Below are 17410 nucleotides of genomic sequence, written 5' to 3' on the forward strand. Positions count from 1 at the left end.
TAAAAGAAAAAAAAAGTTAGCAAAATAATATTACGAAATACACAAGAGAGATATTTAGGCCCTCAGCATCCATAACTTAGTTTACAGTAAGAAAGAAGGAGAGAAAAGCTTCCCTCTTGTGTCCGTGTCCCCCTTAGCAACATGCGCATGCACAGGCAGCAGTGAGGGAGCGACAGAGAGAACAGAGGAGCAGAGCCAGTTTTATTCGAATCATTAAAATAATAAAAATGAAGTGTAATACACATATTGGGTATTGAGTGTATTGTAATAAACATTAGGGCTCTATGTGGGGGTTTACACTGCAGAATCTAAAGCATAAAGCCTGTTTAATGCATTTAGGATATTAAAAGCGCAGGAGGAAAATGATTTAATTTTGTCATTTTAAAAAGTCTATCAACACATAAAACCCATTCACAACACAATATGTATATACAAAAATTAAACCAGTTAAAAAGCATGTGACCAAAATTGTGAAATGATCAAAATCTCGTCTCGTTCTCACTTTATCTTGGGTCTCGTCTTGTGAAAATTCTGTCTTGTCCCACCTTCTTGTCTTTGCCAGCATTCTGTCGTCCTCATGTTTATGTCCATTTGAATGTCTGTAAATGACCAGCATGTTAAACAGGGCTGTTGTCCACTAAAGACATTCTTTGTTGAGTTGGAAGACATGTCCTGCTGATGGATTAGTGGAATAGTGGACTAATAAAGGGGGCGTGGCAAAAGCTCTCAAAACTATTACGTATCTCTATGTATCTGACCCAAACTGCACTCACAAGACAACTGTAAAAACAAGTATTTATGCAGAAAAAAACAAATAAAACTTGTGAATCATGACTTTGATCTGCCTTATGTTGCATATAAATACCAAAAAATACCAAATCTTCAGCTCACTCACTCACTAACATCTCCTTTCAATACAATTATATTTTAATAATGAATAATTATGTCAACTAAGATGCCATCAACCGGTTAACTGACTAACGACTAAAGGCCTACAGCCCTAAAGTTAAAGAGATCAGTGAAAGGGCAGATAGTTTTGCTATAAATCTAATTCTTAAGTCGAGGTACCTTTACATGTAGATTGTATTTTTGAGTTATTTTAAAATAGCTTGATGCATTTATAAATAATAACTGAGAAAATTGCGTTGCCTTTAATGTCCCACAGACAAACCAGGGACCATTTTAATATTGTAGGTGTATTTTAATATAGTGTATTTTAATATAAGACAGATTTCCATATGTAGTGTCAAGAATGAATCAAAGCCTGTCCTATCTGAGGCCATGTCCAGCTTCTACACAGTCAAGAAAGACACTTAATGGAATATTTACAGCTTAAAATAAAAGATAAGAAGTGCCATCTCAAATGAATTAATTTTAATAGCACCCTATATTTGTGCCAACGTAGAACACTTGAGCTGGAACTCTGCAGTAATTACCTCTTGGTCTCACGCCCGTCTTTGCACTTGTGTGACTATAAAGGGGTTTTCTAATAGAGATATTTAATAGTGGGAGAGGATGGACATAAAATGAGCTGGAGTGAAGTCTGGGCCCTGGGGAGGCGCTTAATAAGGCGTAAGCTGCTCTAACTTAGTGTCAGTGTGGGATGACAGGAGGGGGGTCAACTGGCCATTTTGTACTGTTAATGTTTAGCAACCTGGACGATTGAGGGATTACACAGACAATGTTAATGTTATAGCCCCTCACAAATTTACATTTAGGAACGTCTAAATATCTAATTTTATGAGAATACACATCATGATTTCTTGTTGTGAAGCACTTTGTTACGTCCTTGTCTGTGAAAAGGTGTTATATAAATGGACTTCGCTTGCTTACTTGCTTGATTTAACTGTTATTAACGATGACTTTCCTCACCATTGGCTTATACAGAGGTTCACCAAGATCTAACCCAGTTCTATAATTGTACTATTTGTGGTCTAAACTAGAGCTAAACCGGGTCTAAAATTGGACTACACCACTGCTACTGTCTTTCTAACCAAATTATCCAAAGGTGGACCAAAAAAGTGGAACCATTAGAACTGTAGAGGACCTTGCATACCGTGAGGAAGAGGAGGTCACACACCCCCAGTGGTATGTGCGCGACAGTTTGAGAAACGCTGGTCTAATACATTACTGTTCCTTCTTAGACTGTCACTAGGGATGGGATAAGACCTCACGCTACAAGATCTCGTGAGATAAGATTGTGCATGCATGAGAATTTTCATTTGACAAAAAAAAAAGAGAGAGCGAAAAGAGAGTTAAGAGCTGAGTTATACAATTTGAGAAGTTGTAGTTCCAAAAAGCAGTACTACAATGGATGCTAAAGTGTTACATCGAATAAATAAAAACTGTGAACTGGATTGCACAGTCTCGTCTTGTCTCATTCACTTGGACTCAATCTCATGATATGTCTCGCGAACCTGCTAGCCGCCACATTCCAAATAGGCACGCTTCTGGCTCCATCAACTCTGGCTCCAATTCACTTTCTACTGAGAAAGTGTAACCGCAACTGTCAGGCTCATCATTTTAGTCTTAAAATGTTCATATTAACCCGCTCTACATGATCCTGGTATTTTTATTTCGCTATTTTCTGCTTTTTTTAAATTAGCTGCCTCCTTTCCCCGAGGTCGCTCCCATTAAAATTAGCAACAGGTTTGATTGACAGCATTGCTTAGCACTCACACTGTGCTAAACCAGCCATATGAGCAGGAAGAGGTGTTACCTTCAACAGCTTTGCTCCAGATTGGCTCTTTGGTTGCCATGATACTTGAAGTCGTAATTCCAAATCTGGTACTCGGCTCTACATTGGCTCCTATGACCCAGATAATCATGGTTATCAATTAACCAAATCATCTGGACACATCTGCTTAAACTGGCTGCTTTCTGTGCCCCCTCAGCCACATGTTGAATAATGAAAGAGCTGGAGATCCTGCGGTTTGGGTCCGTCTGTGACACTGACACAGTCCCGCACCCCGCTGACACCCATATGCTTCTGCTTCGAGCCTACTTTAGATGCCGACTACTCCATCGCTCTGTGACAGTGGGACGAAACCCTCTCCAATGCAATAAACAAACACACATCTCCAACTTCCCCATAGTGAATGTATAGAGCGCCTAGTGAGAGCTGACCTTTTGGAGAAGTGGTCTCTGCATACAATGATTTCCTAATCAAATACACACAGGGTTTACTGCTGTTTGTGTACAATTATGGGTCTTGTTTCAAGCCACTGCGCCTGCCTATGTTAACTACTGCTTCATGGACTGTTAACCACAAAATGGATCATATTGTAAATATGCTATACTGCTTACCCAATGCCTGCATGTAAAATTGTTCATAATTATATGGAATATTAAATGTTAAAGACTGTATAGACCCATTTAGAGTTTAGGGATTTTATACTGTCTTAATGCAAACAATTAAAATGACTTTCAATGTTTATTTCCCCGATTAGAGACTTTTAATCATTGCCATTTAACAGTAAAATACACAACAAGTTTTCTCTGTTCCAAATCACATGCTTTAACTAATGGCTGTGGACCTCTCCATTGAAAAGACTGAAGCTGATTGTCAATGATTAGAGATAGCTGAGATTCACTGTCAAACAGATAGCAGAAAAAAAAAAAATCAATTCTATCAAATCGTTCAGGCCCCTAATGGGTGCTCTCACAGCTATTAGCATACTGGCTAGCACTATTGTTTCCTTGTTTTGATTTGGGAGGACTCAAAACAAGGAAAACAATGGCGCTTGCCAGTATGCTAATAGGTGTGAGAGCAGCCATTAGGGGCCTGAACGATTATGCAAAAAATTACTCACAGTTCAGTAAACCTAGCCAACAAACAGAAACTGTAAACAAATAGACGTGTTAGTTTCAGTGTTGAGAGAATAGCATTTTTCCTGTCCTATGGATCATACCTGGACAGCTGAAGAATTACACAGATGCCAAACAGATATTTTAACTGTGAATGAAATTAGCATTAGATGATACATACATAGAGCCATTCATCCAATAAGCACACACTGACAATTGACTCACCCTGCTTTTGTATCATCCCCAGTGCTCAAACGCAGGTCGCCCGGTCGAAAGCCAACACTCCACTTAGACTAGTCACGTCATTTTCTTTTGTTAGAAGTGAGAGGGGCCATACTTCAGTCCTTCATTTGTGCTCGCTCGCCTTTGTAAAATAATTCAATCATATGCGCTGTGTGAAGTGAATTCTTTCCTTGTGTTTTCATTCAGGATGACTACTTCAAAAGCTGGGCCCCCGCCAAGTCTCTAGACCAAGGTGAGTCCTGCGGCTTGTGTTGTGTACATTAGCGCTGCTGTACTGCTTGTTATCAGGCGCACTGGTATGTGAGGGATCAAAAACTCAAAGTACAAAAGTTAGAAGGTGGTAACAAAGGTTTTGATTTTCGTGATGTGAATTCTATTTCCTCTACTCTTTATTCATAGTTTACAGCTCAGGAAACTAAGAGCTCCAGCTGGTTTGTCAAGTGGCTGCCAAAAACGTAACTCCCGGTGCTGTTTGTACTTACGCTCTCTCTTCAAACTGTTTTTTGTGTCATTGCTCTGAGCATTGAACTTACATTGATAACTGTGCCAGGTTACACTTGAGAATATGGGGGCTTTTCTTTCAAAAGCTTACCTTAATTAAAAAAAACAACAAATGAATTTAATTACCTTGATAGTATTAAGGGACAGCAACTTGAACTCAGAACTAAATTACTGTTATCATATCATGTGTAGAAAGATGTTTTTTTGTTCTATTGTGTGTATTTATCAAATCTACAAATGATGATATGATGTATCTACAACCACTCAATTCCATATGATGTTCTGGTAATGTCCTAAAGGGCCTATATTTCACAAAATGGACTCTTGTGAGCTTTAAGTCATGTTAGAATGTTTCTTACTTCCTCAAAAACATACATGGAGCTGTGTTTTGTTTCATTCACACATTTGAGTAATCCTTTATTATTCGTCTATCTGCATCCCTAAAGCTCAAACTGCTCTGTTCCACCTTGTGATCTCATGAAGTGGGAGATTTCAAGTTAACAGCTACATTATACCTTTTGTTTAGTAGAGATAGAAAATTCCAGGGCTGAAAGGATCCAAATGATTCTAGTGAAGGTGTATGAAGTTTAAAATCACAGTGGAGCACTTCCTGTATTACCACAGGACATCACAAGGAGTGTTTTCTGTTTGAGAAAAGAGCACAGCCTAAATATGCAGGAGTTGTGTGTTGAACATGTGTGAATGAAACAAAACACAACTCCAGGGATGTTTTTGATAAGGAAACAACATTATAACATAGATCAGAAAATAGCGTTATATGGGACCTTTAAATGTAGCTGTTTCAGTCCTAGTTTATAATCCACACCAGAGTTTTTTATTTATTTTATTTATCTTTATTTATACAATTAATATGGTGTACATGTTTTTAATCAGCTGTCAGTCTGCAGACCGATCGTCCCTCTTGATTAAACTCTGTTATTGCTCTGCACTTTGAGGTGATGCGAATGTGAGACATCGGGCACGATCTTTCTGCACCTCTGTGTTCGTTTGTGTTGGCTTGCGTTTGCATATCTAGAGCAGTAACAGTAAGTCTTCAAGGGGAGACTTGCTGAGCACAAGTTTATCTGGGCCAGCTCCTTGTGAAAAGTGCCTAATGAGAACAGCCTCAACAGTGTGGAGTCCTGCTGTTTCTTCAGAGCAACACAAGGCAAAGAAAAGTCACATTTACACAGGTATAGCCTCTGTATCTGGGGTATTACGATCTGTGACACCACTGACACAAATAGGGCTTCATTTTGCCTAAATCGACTGTTCTTGTGATGTAGCAATAAGTGGAATATACATGCTAGTGCATATCTTGAATGTTTTGTCTCCTTCTAAACAGAGGCACAAAGACACAGAGACACAACACAAATTCAGTGTCCAAAGTCCAGTGTATTATGTTTTCCAAATCCAAATCAATACTTAAGCCATTTTTAAGTTGTAAGATAAAATTAATTTTGTTTTCAAAGTAACTTCCAAAATCCCAAATCTCACCAAACTTGTAGTTAGTTCTATTAATGTATTTTCTCCTGGCTCTGAAAGTATACAGTAGTATCTTCTGCGAAGGTAAAACGCACTGACTTGGTTAAAGTCTTCCAGCTTTCTCTCAACCTTTCATTTTCATCTCTATATGCATTTTATATTTCTCAAACTCCTGCACACAGCACTATTTTCTGTTGCCATTGTACAGGGGGTTGACTTATGATTGTGGGACCATGGGCTCTATCTATTCACAGGGCTCTTTCAGCTGTACTCTCAATGGGGAAGCACGGAGAGGGTGAAAAAGCAGAGTGTGAGTATTGTGTGTTTTGCCTCGTGCTGTGCTGCAGTCATGCACTGGCACTGCAGAGCCCTAAACTCTCTCTGCTCCAAACACACTCATACACACACACACACCACCGACAGCCTAATCACCTGACTACCTAATAACAGGACCTGTCGGGCAATAATGATTTGTATTTATATTGACTTGGGATGCGTGGCACTCTTTTGAAACTGCCAGAGATTCAAAGAGGCCATAGGAAAGTCACAAGAAAATAGTGCACTCATTTTTGCAAGTTCCAAGTGCAAATAAATGAAAAAATGTGCCAAATCCATTTGCATGACACACCATTCTAGAAGACCAGTGTAGCTGTAGATCTGACACAGTGTAAACATGTATAAATCTATGCATCTGTTTTCACTATGATTCCCATTCACTCGTCTTTTTGACTAGATTTTGGCTGTCCTCTGGCTACAAATCCAGTCCCTTGATAACAATTAGCATTTCTGTTTGTGGTGCCTAATTGAAAAAATCCATGCAATCACAAAAGTTGTGTTGATGTTCAGAGTGAATGGGATGAATTCATTTGAGGTGGGTCCGTCTCCAGAGAAATTTTTCAGCATAATCAAGACTGCAGTGTGTCTGTGCTGTGGTAAACACGAGCCCCTGGTTTGATGGAGGAAACATAAAATAATGTGAGCCGTGCGACACTGAAATGACAGGATTTGTGTTTTTGTTTTTATATTTCATCCTTTTCTGCCCAGATCCATATTTAACATGTTTTACAATGGGACTGTGCTGTAATTGTGTTGTATTCTTGCATAAAGCAGAGAGAGAGCCCACACGCCAGTCCTCACTATTATGTAAATGAAATCTCTTTTCTGTATGGATTGTGTAGGAGTAGATTGAACTGTCATTCAAGGAGCCAGACAAAAATCAAGTACAAAACCGAGACGTTTGAAAACCTAATTAGTCCTTAGTAACCGTATGGAAATTATGGAAATTATGTCTATGACTAGACATTGTGAACAACTGAAACATGCAAGGCAAGTTTATTTGGAGAACTCAAAAACAAGAAATTTATAAAATTATGAATTTTAAAAGAAAAAATAACAGTGCAAATAAAAGCCTTTCAGTCATATGCAACGCATAGCGCAACAGAACAGTTGAGGCTGGATTTGAACTTGTCTTGAACTTGATTTGAAGTAGAGGTCTGTCTCACATCTTCAGGAAGACTGTTCCAGATTTTACCTGCATAAAACTGAAATGCTGATTCCTCATGGGTAGTCCTGACTCTGGGCACCAGCAGGAGGCCGGTCCCTGAGGTCCTTAGAGTACGAAATGGTTCATATGGCACTAACATGCAGAGACTTGTACACAAGCACAGCTGCTTTAAATCTCTTCTGAGAGCCACAGGAAGCCAGAGACCTGAGCACAGGACTCATACACGTGTGTCCTTTCACACATTATCATAAATGGTATTTAGTTTACTTGTTGAATTGATATCTTATTTGTAAAATTGGAGACATGAGTATAGGTGCACTGTTACAGATGCAGAAGTTGGGGTACTGGTCAGTAGGAAAAGCAAAGGCAATTTAACCATATCAACTTGTTTTGTAGCTCAAATGCTGCGAATCTTCTTTTTATTGTTTCCCCCTGTATGCCTCTGTTTTATGTAAAAGTCTTTTTTATCTTTCTTAGTTTGTACGTCAGTGAATTGTAGATGCTCATGCAGTGAGCCTGCTGCTTGCCTGCACACGTGATTATTATTTCAGCAGCCCAGACTCCCTGTAGTCCCTCCTTGTATTTCTTTCATCTTCTTCTGGTTCACAGTGGGCTATTCTTTGTAAAACCTCACTAACATAGATTTTAATGTGATATGGGAGCATTTGTTTTATGTTGGTTCTAAAAAACTACCTTTTGCATAAGGGATCTAATCGGCTCAAGACTATTTGCAGTACAGATGTTAGCTTACATCATTCACACTGTGAGCTACAAACATCTTTCTAGTTTAGGCGCTGAAAATAAATATTTCATTTGTGTTTTTGATAGATCAAACAATTCTTATTTTAATTATATATTTTACTTTTCTTGAATTGAATTGCAATACTAAACATAGTTATATTCTCATATTGTGCAGCTCTAATTAGTGACACCAATGCACATTAAATTTTACTGTACAGTAAAAACTATGATTCATTGCACACCTTGCACTTGGACTTCAGATGTGATGTGACCTTGTTTCCATGGTGACGGTTCAGTGACCCACGGGCTGGTGGTTAATCTGCTCATCTTCGGTACATGCTGTGTGTCTTTAGAGAGCAGCGGGGTGAGTAGTTGGAGGTGGGGGCTGGCACAGGCTGAGTAGGTGGGCTGGTGACACAGGGTGAGTAGGTGGAAGTGGGTGGGTGCACAGGGGGAGTAGGTAGAGGTGTGGGGTGACACGGTGAGTAGGTGGAGCTGCGGGGTGACACAGGGTGAGTAGGTGGAGCTGCGGGGGGTCACAGGGTGAGTATCTGGAGGTGGGAGGGTGACACAGGGTGAGCAGGTGGAAGTGGGCGGGTGACATGGGGTGAGTAGGTGGAGGTGACTGCCCACACTGCTCTTACTGGTCACTGTGGGAGGATCAGACATCTGCTGTGTGTGAGCTGGACCAGTCCTCTGTGCCAGCATTTTGCCAAAGCTTGACCAGGACTGAGGCTGTTTGATGTGAGAAATACCTCCACAGAGTGACATTATTAAGCTGAAAATGATCATTTCCTCTTGGAATACCTCTCCTTGTTCAATAATGACAACACTTTTACAAGTCCTTGTTAGGACATCCATCCTGTTTGCCATATGGTGAGATAATGTGGGCTGAGCTTTGTAGTCCTGAGTTCTGAGTTCTAATTATATACGGTACAGCTTGCTGCTTTGATAAACTGTCAAATCATTCTAAGCAACTTTACTGCCTTGATTTTGTTGTTGTTTTTGTTGTTGTTTTTCACTAGGGCCTTGTTTCAGTGCTTACTATAATGTGCATTTCCTTATATTGCCCTGTCAAAGCCCAAAGTTTCAAATGCATTAATTCGCTGTCATAGTGAGTAAGCCACACTTGAAGCCACAGCTGCCCTGGGGTAGACTGACAGAAATATGGCAAACATACCATTCTATAGCCTCTTTAATCACAAACAGCAACAGTATCCATTGAGAGCAGTAGGAATCAAACCTCTAGATACTACAGGCTCCAGTGACATGTGAGGCCTGGTGCTAGTTCATTCATTACATTTAACGCTGCAATGCTTAATTACTGTGTTTGAACCCACACATTATATTCCAGATACTGAAATCTTCAAGCAGACTTATTCTGCAAAACAACTTTGGATGTTGTATTTGGAGTGATTCATGGATAATTGAGCCATTTTTAACCTCTTATTTTAAAAGACGCCACATTGCCGATCAACTCCCGTTTTCATCACCACGATCATGCGCCCACTGCTCTGTACCTGCTTTGTTCTCCAATTTTATTTTCCTTAATTGGTGATACACGTAAGATTCGACAGCGTTGCATAGTAATTTTTGTACAAATAAAAAAGTTTAATGTCAGTTACTAATTTATACGTGAGCGAATGTAGTCAGTTACATAATGAATTCCTCTATTACAGGATTACACAAACAGGTCCTGACAGAGGCCGTGTTGTTGTTTGTTTTGTCCACCCACCTGTGACTGACTGCCCCCTCTTGCTCCCCTGTTCACACTCGCCTTGTAGTCATTAAAATCACACAACACGCTGACGTTTCATTTGACTTTTACACCTTCACACAAGCGCAGAGAGAGGGAGAGGTACTCGCTCAGTGGCCTCACAAAGACTTGTATATTCAGACTCAAAAAGTTACGCTCTATAAAACTGGTAATACGGGTATTTTAAGGTCACTTCCTGAAAAGATTATGTTTTGTCAAGTAAATATCGAAATTAGCTAGAGCGTTTAGTAGTGCAAGTATTCATTTAACAAACGTCCTGGTAATTGTAGTGAAAGATAGAACATAATATTGCTTTTGTCAAATTTGAATCACTTGCCAAAGGAAAAAAAGTGTACTTTCTGATTCAGGCTCATTTCACACCATTCTATAGGCCAATATTATTTAATACAGAAGGGGGTAGCTAAAATTAATCATTTCAAAGTGCAGATTTTGTTGTAACACAGTATCTTCTCAGGTCTAGTCAATGGAAATGATCAGGTTCAACATTTGTTAATTTACCATTCAGATATTTAATGGAAAGTGCAATGTTACCAATTGAGAAAACTGGCTCTTGCCCATAGACTGTATTTAAATGGACATAGCTAACCTGCCTCATCTGGCTCCATCGACTCTGGCTCCAATTCACTTTATATTGAAAAACTGTTGCCCCTCACTCCATAACTGCTGCTGTCAGACTTGTCATTTTGGTCTTAAAATGTTTGTATTAACCCACTCTACATGATCCTCGTGTTTTTATTTTGCTACAGTGTCTGTAACTGAAGATTAATGACAGACAAATCAATCGCCTTTTTCCCCCGAGGTCACTCCTGCTAGCGTTAGCAACAGGTTTGATTGACAGCATTGCTAAGCGCCCACTCCTTGCTAAACTAGTGGTGCAGCAGGGAAGGCCTCGCTCTGGATTGGCTCTTTGGTTGCTATGATACTCACAGTTAGAATTCCTAATATGCACCTTGGCTCCAGATATGGCTCCTATAACTGTTAGCCTCAATGAGCTTCGTTTGACTTTATACAGTCCATGTTCTTGCCCCTCATTTGGAAGTATGACATCATCATCTTCTCGAATCTGAAAATGACCAATTGGAAGTTGTTTCAGTAGAAGCTGTGTAATTAATCAATGTATTGCAATTATCATATCCAACAATTGTCTGGGTGGGAAAAAGTCAGTGGGTTCAGAGCCCATTTCGTACTAAATATGTCGTACTTTAATTTCCTCTGGTATCCTAATTACAGGCATGCCAATCTCTCTGTGTGAATCATCTCTTGAATAATCATGATTTCATTTATTATGAAAATAATTTGGACTATTATTTTTTTCCATAATTGAGCAGCCCTAAATTGTAGTCACGGTGATGGCAAGAGTACCCTTTCAGAAACTTTACCAAACACAGTGTCTACATGTTCTTTAACTTTATTTATACATTTATAATGAACCCAAAGAGAGGACTTAGGCTCTTTTTTCATGAGTGCTCTGTTCAAAGCTCCATACAAAACATTAAAAACAGGTGCAGGTGTGTGTATGAAAGTATTTTTTTCTAGTTCTTTTGATTGTGAAATTGCAATTGTGGCACCAGAGTGTCCAATTTTCCTTGTCCTTGAAATGTATTCCTTTCTTCTGAAGCAAAATAGCCAAAAGCCCTTTTTTTCCCATCTCAGTTCTGCTGCAGCTAGTCCTTAGCCCTATACAGTCATATGATCTGGTATTAAATGTTCCAGTATAAATCATTAACAAGCAGGTGAGATATTCTGACAGGTTTTGAAGTGTAGACAGATAAATTATAGATATATTTCATTCAGTGCTGTTCTCTTCTAACAGACAGTGATGTACTATCATAGACTGTATAAAGAAGTGGACTAAAGGAGTGAGACGTCACCCATAGCGTTCAGCTCTAGTCAAATGAAACTCGAGGCTAGCAGTTATAGGAGCGAATTTGGAGCCGAGTTCCGTCTTTGGAATTCCAACCATGAGTATCATAGCAACCAAAGAGCCAATCCAGAGCGAGGCTGCTGAAGGTAACAGCCCTTCCCATCCGCACTGCTGGTTTCCCAGGGAGCAAATGCTTAGCAATGCTGTCAATTAAACCTGTTGCTAACGCAAGCGGAAACGATCTCGGGGAAAGAAGGCGCCTGATTTGTCTGTTATTAATGTTCATGTCTTGATTAATGGACAAAATAGAAAAATAAAAATGCCAGGCTCATGTAGAGCGGGTCAATACGAACATTTTAAGACCCAAATGACGACGCAGCGGTTACAGAGAGAGGGGTGACAGTTTTTCAATGTAAAGTGAATTGGAAACAGTCGAATCGATGGAGCCAAAGCACGGCCATGCTCACTTCATTACATCCATTTATATAGACAGTCTGTGTGTACTACATACATCTGCATATGTGATTTTGTAAATATTTGTTTTACTCCAGAAGATAATTGTTTTTGAATGTGTTTGGTGTAGTCAGCTGAAGTTGTTGAAACTGTGTGGATGATGGAAAGCACTGTCCCATTATCAGAGCCAGGCAGTCCAGCAGACCAGACTACAACTGTTCTATCATGGGTCTTAAAAATGAACTAAAATAACTTGTAAAAGGAAGCGTCCAATCCTCAGGTGTTTCCTCCCATGGTTGTTTTTAATTGGATCAGGGGGAGTTGGTGGTTGTCATGGTAATGGTTTTTGGCAGCACTGGCAGAAGTCGTTTGTGACGCTCCCTGACTTTGGCAGAAACTCATACAAACAAAGCCTCTGAAATCTGGAACTCCACAATTGCCAATCAAACTGATTAGAGGCATCATTGTGTGTTCTCAGTAGAGTGCTCATTATTGTTTTATTTTTCACAAGCCATTTCACCAACTCCCTCGTCCCAACTCTAAAGATCCACTGTTTGTGCTAAATGCAGCTCTCTAAGTTTATGTTCTTATTAGACGGGGATAGAAACATTTAAACATATTAGTCAGTGTTTGAGTTAGTTTGCTGGAACATATTTTTAAGAGCATTTAAGAGCATTTTTATTAGATGCACCTTGTGTGGAATATTGATGTTATTCCACAGCCCATTTTTGCCTCTAAATGGTGTTAAACTGCACTTTCTTTGTGGTCACACTTCCAGTTAAGTTGGAATCCCATTCATTTCAATGGAGAATTTGAGAAACGTTTTGAGCTAAAGTATAATATAAAGTAGGTTCATTTGTGTAAAACATTCTATGCTCATGTGACCAACAAGTCGACACTGCACCCATTCTGTGTCCCATGCAAAATAGTACAACCCGAATGATGATGGCAGCGCCCACAGCAACTTCATGAATAATATGAGTAATTGTAAAAGCAATACATGAAGGAACCACTTCATGTAAATCGCTTTGAGTGACTTGAAGGGAGAAAAGCGCTGTATAAGTATGACCATTTTATAAAATTTCTATTACAAGTTTTGTTTTTGTTTTTTTGGCTTGTTTTCTGTTTACACACCTAATAATAAGATATACTTTAATAAATAAATAAGTCCTAACATCTTTGTAGGACTGGGGTCTGTTCCATCTCCGAGGTTATGGTCACTCCTTTCTTTCTGAAAATCTGACAACCCGGACTGACCCCTCTTACTGTCCCACACCTTCCATCCATTCAACATGCAGCAAAATGTTTTTATCTGTTTTGCTTTTATCCAAAACCATTTGACATTAAAAGATAGCAGACCACATTGAGCACCTCAGGCCCGTGTTTTGAAATGACCGTAACTCTGAGAATAAATAATGCAGTTGAGGCTCAGGGCGCTATAGTCATACTAGCTCCCGTGGCTTTTTGTAAACAATGTTTGCCACTTGGAACGCTTTGTTGGCCACATAATAAAAAGTGCTTCAATTTCAGCTTGACTCTTATGTTTATGTGCTACAAAACCAACCTGGAAGAAAACGATAACTGCAAATGCATAGTGTCTGTCATAGAAAGGAGAATAACACAAGATGCAAAATAAGTATAAGTTGTATTTAGACATAGCATGATGAGTATCTCCTGTGTTATAAGCCACTTCAAACTAAACTGTAACGTGTGGAACTGCGTGCTCTGATATCTTTATGTACCACTATGAGCCGCTACATGTTTTTTGAATCACCTTGGATATATCTTTAACGATTTCTGTAGTAGCCAGGGATTCAAGGAGCTAGAGTCAATATATTTATATGGTAACACTTTTTCAATATGGCCGTCACCACGTCATGTTTTTTGTTTTTTTGCTTACTTCATAAAAGTCATACGGTAACTTAAGGAAGTGTTCATTTGTGATTACTTAACATTTTAGGTAAATCAAAACTGCATGAAATATATCATGACCATGTGTTTTGAACTGTGCATCCCCGGCTCGTTGCATCCCAGACTGGAACAACCTTCAAAAACTACTTTTGTTACCAAAATACACCTGCAAACAAGTTATAATGATGAGACTGAATGCATTTTTACCTTACTAATCAATGTTGATAATGTTATGCTTGGTCGCTACTAGAAAACAAGTGGGTTTTTGAGTTAATAAAGAACACACAGAAAGGTTATTTAAAAGTTGGCCGAGCGAGCAGAGGAGAGTGAGTTTTTACTGCTGTGTGGTCCCAGTTTACAAAGGCTTATCCAAAACCAACAGAGACGTGGGGGGAAAGCTGTGAATCGATGCTGTGTAATGTGTGGACACTGCTAAACGAAGCCTTTTCTCAAGTACACAAACACTACAGCAGATCACATGCGATGAATTCCTCTGTGTGTGTGTGCGGTTTGATTTGAGCCCCGTGCCCTGCAGCCAACAGAGCCTCCGACAATGATTGTAAATTAGCATAAATAAACTTCAGAAGATGTGAGCAGACAGAACAGAGGCAGCTTCCCATCAGAGTCACGCCCTGCAGCTAAATGCATGTGAAGAGGACCGGCACATGCAGAGGAGGCCCCGAGGAGAGCCAGAGTAAGATCTATACAGTACTATTATAGGGACTAATTAACACTTATTTAATTACAGTTATTTGTCAGTGACTTTTCTTTGTGACAGTGCTTCCATATTACAATAGCATACTCCTGAAAGCCTCCAGTTTTCATGCTCATGGATATGCTAATACTCTTTTGGTTTTGGATATGTTGTTTTATTTATGTTGAATTCAGTTGCATATTTTTGTGTGAGTGTTAAACCTTATTTTAAAAGTGCTGTACCCACTTTTTACTATATGTCTTAAAAACATGAAGAACAGAACTACTTCATATTAAATGGTTTGCAGCAGTTCAGAGCCATGCATCCTAATTACTTTATAAACGGTTTAACAACTTTAAGAGACCCGAGCAGTAAAGCTAACAATAACTAGCCTGCTAACAGCACTACTTCCTGGTTCACAGAGGATAAAATGCATCATAATTGGATGCAGACAACACATAGCGGTGTCATTTTCCTGAGCTACTTTTACAATATATCTGTGAAAAGGCAGAACAACAACAAACATCGGGTACAGCCTCTTTAATGATTTATTTCTCCTCACTTCTGCTAATGCCGTGTAGTTTAACATTCAAGCCTTCTCAGACTTTTTATCAGATGTGCTTGTTGGGAGTTCGAGTTGAGCTGTGTGACTGCAAGGCCAAGCCACATGAAAAGATTAATATTTCCGACTGCATTACTCTGTCTGCTCCGGGCTGGCTTTACTTTCACTAAAGAAATAGTAATGTGGGACGCACTATATTTTTAAAACATATTCTGGCTGTATAATGGCTGCAATCATTTATGTAATAGAATGCCCTCTGCATCGAACAAAAGATCTTGTCTTGTTATAGTACAAACATGTAAACAGTACATTTTACTTCATTTTGAAATAATGGACCACTTTTTTTTACTAGTCTATCCACCTCTGCACACAGACATTCTTAAAGTGCCTTACTATACTTGTATACTATAATGTTTAAAGAAAAATGTATAAAGTAAGCTGAAGGTTAGAACTTTAAAGTTTTAGTACGGTACTTATTTACTTATATGTTGTCTTGTCTTCGTTGTTGTAAATATTCTGTTTTATGCTCTCTGTGCATACTCTCCTATGGACCGTAAAGATTTCAAGGTTTCAAAGACATTAGTAGGCAATAAGCATAACGCAAGAGACCTATGTGAGTTCAATAGCATAGAAATGCACAATATTTTAGCATAACTTTTTCCATAAGTGTGATCTTGCAAGATAAACCATATGGTGAAACTCCAGAGGGCTTATTTACCAGTTTATGAAATGGACCTGTGATAATATATAGCCAGTTATTACACACTATATTTTTAAAGTATATTCTGGTCGTATAATGTTATAGTATGAAGAAATCAGGAAAAATAAATTGATCTGTGGAAAGAATGCTTGGAGTTAGGGATGTGCAGTTAAGGCTGCAAATATTTGTGTAATAGTAGACTGTCCTCTGTATAGAGCAAAATATCTTGTCTTTATTCACCTTATTTCAGAAGTTGCCATGGGCGCTGCCGTTGTCACTTGTATTGTATTATTTTGGATGGGGCTGGCGATTTTGACAGCAAATAAATTCTATTCAGAGCCGGTTTAAAGCCTCCAGAGAATTGGAGGTGTTAACTTGTTGACGCACATGAACATAGAAGATTTTACACAAATCCACACTACTTTATATCATAGTTTTGAGGCGAAACTTTTCCTGAATGCGCCATTAAAAAGAATGGGATTCCCTCTTAACCAACTAGCATTAGAGGCAAAAGTTGGCCAGCTGAATGAGGTCAATTAAAAAAATCTTGTTGTACCTGTAGTTTATATTTCCATAAACATGATATTACTCTGTGAGGCTATATTTTTCACTATATTTCATGCTCCTACTTTTTAAACATACAGCACACATCTAATCGTAGTCACAATACTTGGTGTACTCTCTGAAGCGGTACGTTTTATGAAAATGACACTACAACTATGTGAAATATAGTGTTTTATTTTTGCAGAGCGCTCACCTGAGTCTGGGAGGTCTGAGAAGCGTGGATCCCGGCCCCATGTAGCTCCATCCAAGGCGCCCGTACAGGAGGGTGAGTGATGAGGGAGGTTTATTTCAATGTGGAAAGTTTTCATTTAGAGTGTGTAAAACTGTGTCTCATCGACGCCGCAATCACGGGTAAATGTGCTGCCTGCCGCTCCAGCTGACTTAGCTCTGATGCACTCCGTAATGATCTCTGTGTTGATCTGCCTGCCAAAGGACCCAGCCGACTCACTTTACATTGAGTCTGAATGGATTTAAAGGCTTCTCTCTGCGGATGGTCCCATAAAACAGCAGGTATGATGCGCAGAGTTGGATGTAATTAGTTCTTCACACTGTCTCTTGATGTCCGTATTGGGGAAAGCGATAACCACCTCGCCGCGGGACGGTT

The 17410-nt window shown here is 39.2% G+C and overlaps 1 protein-coding gene across 2 annotated transcripts in view; it reads left to right on the forward strand.

Moving 5' to 3' along the window:
• Positions 1 to 17410, forward strand: part of spock1 (SPARC (osteonectin), cwcv and kazal like domains proteoglycan 1) — a 120833-nt gene that overhangs the window by 50240 nt on the left and 53183 nt on the right. For both annotated transcript variants that reach the window (XM_055224702.1, XM_055224703.1), the window contains exons 3-4: positions 4237 to 4282; positions 16991 to 17071. In XM_055224702.1, the coding sequence (XP_055080677.1) occupies positions 4237 to 4282; positions 16991 to 17071 (127 nt within the window). The remainder of the gene's footprint in view (positions 1 to 4236; positions 4283 to 16990; positions 17072 to 17410) is intronic.

This window comes from Periophthalmus magnuspinnatus, chromosome 10 (assembly GCF_009829125.3).
Source record: "Periophthalmus magnuspinnatus isolate fPerMag1 chromosome 10, fPerMag1.2.pri, whole genome shotgun sequence".
NCBI classification, from domain to species: domain Eukaryota; kingdom Metazoa; phylum Chordata; class Actinopteri; order Gobiiformes; family Gobiidae; genus Periophthalmus; species Periophthalmus magnuspinnatus.